At 73.6% G+C, this 2,500-nt stretch overlaps 1 protein-coding gene across 1 annotated transcript in view; it reads right to left on the bottom strand.

Annotated features, from left to right (window-relative positions):
• Positions 1–2,302: 2,302 nt before the first annotated feature.
• The window catches only part of LOC135408559 (collagen alpha-1(I) chain-like), a 3,893-nt gene continuing 3,695 nt past the window's right edge, over positions 2,303–2,500 (bottom strand). The window contains exon 3 of the mRNA XM_064643673.1: positions 2,303–2,500. This exon is cut by the window's right edge and continues 1,353 nt beyond it. Within this exon, the coding sequence (XP_064499743.1) occupies positions 2,303–2,500 (198 nt within the window).

Raw genomic sequence — 2,500 nt, 5'->3', positions numbered from 1 at the left:
CCCGGATGCGGGTAGACCTGTTCCCGCCGGCCGCCGGACTTAGAGCCGGAGCGGCGGCGCCGCCGCCCGGCCCGGATGCGGGTAGACCTGTTCCCGCCGACCGGCGGACTTAGAGCCGGAGCGGCGCCGCCGCCCGGCCCGGATGCGGGTAGACGTGTTCCCGCCGACCGGCGGACTTAGAGCCGGAGCGGCGCCGCCGCCCGGCCCGGATGCGGGTAGACGTGTTCCCGCCGACCGGCGGACTTAGAGCCGGAGCGGCGCCGCCGCCCGGCCCGGATGCGGGTAGACCTGTTCCCGCCGACCGGCGGACTTAGAGCCGGGGCGGCGCCGCCGCCCGGCCCGGATGCGGGTAGACGTGTTCCCGCCGACCGGCGGACTTAGAGCCGGAGCGGCGCCGCCGCCCGGCCCGGTCGCGGGTAGACGTGTTCCCGCCGGCCGGCGGACTTAGAGCCGGAGCGGCGCCGCCGGCCGGCCCGGATGCGGGTAGACCTTTTCCCGCCGACCGGCGGACTTAGAGCCGGAGCGGCGCCGCCGCCCGGCGGCGAGTGGACCCGGTCTCCGAGCCCCGTGGGTAGAGCTCCTGTCCAGGTCCGGCAGCTAGAGCCGCTCCGAGGGCTCGGCGAGGGCCCTCGGCCGGCGCCGAAGCGCTGCCGTTTCCGGCCGGTGCTCCGAGCGTGGCACCGAATTCACGGAGCGAGCAGACGGCGTGCGACCGCTCGATCCGTCGGTCGGCGCGCCGGCGTGCCCTTCCGGCCCTGCCCCGACCTCCCCGATTTCCCACAGTTCTTAGCGAGTCCTTCCAGCGCGCATGCTCCGTCCAGTACTCTCCCGGGGGGCTCGTTGCGGGGACTCCATCTCCCGTGGCCCTTTGCGGCAGACTTCCTCTCCGGCGTTAAGGCTTTCCCCTGCCCCGAGGCTGAAAGAAGAAACGTTCTCTGCGGGGCGGGGAAGCCGGGGGAGTAACTGGGACTCTCTTTAGGCGGCACGGCTGCGGCCGACCGGGCTCGGCCGCCTCGGCGCCGCCGGGAAGAGCCGATGTCCGAGAGTAGCGGCTAGAGCCGGTCTCGGGGCTTAGCGCTGCGCTTTCTGCCCGGCGCTCCGAGCGTAGCAGCCTTTCCCCTGCCCCGAGGGTGAAAGAAGAGACGTTCTCTGCGGGGCGGGGAAACGGGGGGAGCAACCGGGACTCTGCCCGGGTGGCACGGCTGCCGCCGCCTCGGCTCGGCCGCAGAGGTGCGCAGCGGGTAGAGTTGTCGTCCGTGCCCGGCGGGTAGACCCCTGGTCCGAAGCCGGCGGGTAGACCTGGTGTCCCGGGGCAGCGGGTAGACCTGTGGTCCGGGCTCGTCGGCTCGAGCCGCTCTCCGAGTCGGGTGGCTGGAGCGGGTTCCGAGCGCTTAGCCGAGGCCCTCGGCGGGTGCCGAGGCGCCGCCGTTCCTGCCCGGGGCTCCGAGTGGGAAAGAGAGGGCGTTGTCCGCGGCGCGGGTCCAGAGGGGGAGTAGCTGGGACTCTCTTAAGGTGGCAGGGCGGCGGCCGACTGGGCTCGGCGGCGGGGGTGCCGGTGGGTACAGCTGCTCTCGGAGCCCGGCGGGTAGACCTGTTGTCCGAGCCCGGCGGGTAGACCTGTTGTCCGAGCCCGGCGGGTAGACCTGTTGTCCGAGCCCGGCGGGTAGACCTGTTGTCCGAGCCCGGCGGGTAGACCTCTTGTCCGAGCCCGGCGGGTAGACCTCTTGTCCGAGCCCGGCGGGTAGACCTCTTGTCCGAGCCCGGCGGGTAGACCTGTTGTCCGAGCATGGCGGGTAGACCTGGTGTCCGAGCCCGGCGGGTAGACCTGGTGTCCGAGCCCGGCGGGTAGACCTGGTGTCCGAGCCCGGCGGGTAGACCTGGTGTCCGAGCCCGGCGGGTAGACCTGGTGTCCGAGCATGGCGAGTAGACCTGGTGTCCGAGCCCGGCGGGTAGACCTGGTGTCCGAGCATGGCGGGTAGACCTGGTGTCCGGGCCCGGCGGGTAGACCTGGTGTCCGAGCCCGGCGGGTAGACCTGGCGTTCGGGTTAGGCGGGTCGACCTGGTGTTCGGGCCCGGCGGGTAGACCTGGTGTCCGAGCCCGGCGGGTAGACCTGGTGTCCGGGCCCGGCGGGTAGACCTGGTGTCCGAGCCCGGCGGGTAGACCTGGTGTCCGGGCCCGGCGGGTAGACCTGGTGCCCGAGCCCGGCGGGTAGACCTGTTGGCCCGGGCTTCCGGGCCGACCCGTTCGCCCAGTCGGGCGCGGCCGGCCTCGTGCCCCGCCGGGTGCTGTCGAGCATCAGGTCTACCCGGTTCCGGGGCTGGCGAGCATCAGGTCTACCCGGTTCCGGAGCCGGCCGATGCGGCCGCCGCGGCCGCCGCCGGCGGCCTGCGCCCCGGCGGCGTCCCGGCGCAGGGCCACCAGGTCTACCCGGCTCCGGCGGGACTTAGGCGCCTGTCGGCATTTTCGGGGTAGACCTGTTGTCGCGGCCGGCCCCGGAAG

The sequence above is a fragment of the Pseudopipra pipra genome, unplaced genomic scaffold, assembly GCF_036250125.1.
Source record: "Pseudopipra pipra isolate bDixPip1 unplaced genomic scaffold, bDixPip1.hap1 HAP1_SCAFFOLD_52, whole genome shotgun sequence".
NCBI lineage: Eukaryota > Metazoa > Chordata > Aves > Passeriformes > Pipridae > Pseudopipra > Pseudopipra pipra.
Note: the sequence above shows the minus strand (reverse complement) of the source record. Positions and strands in the feature narration are given on the sequence as shown.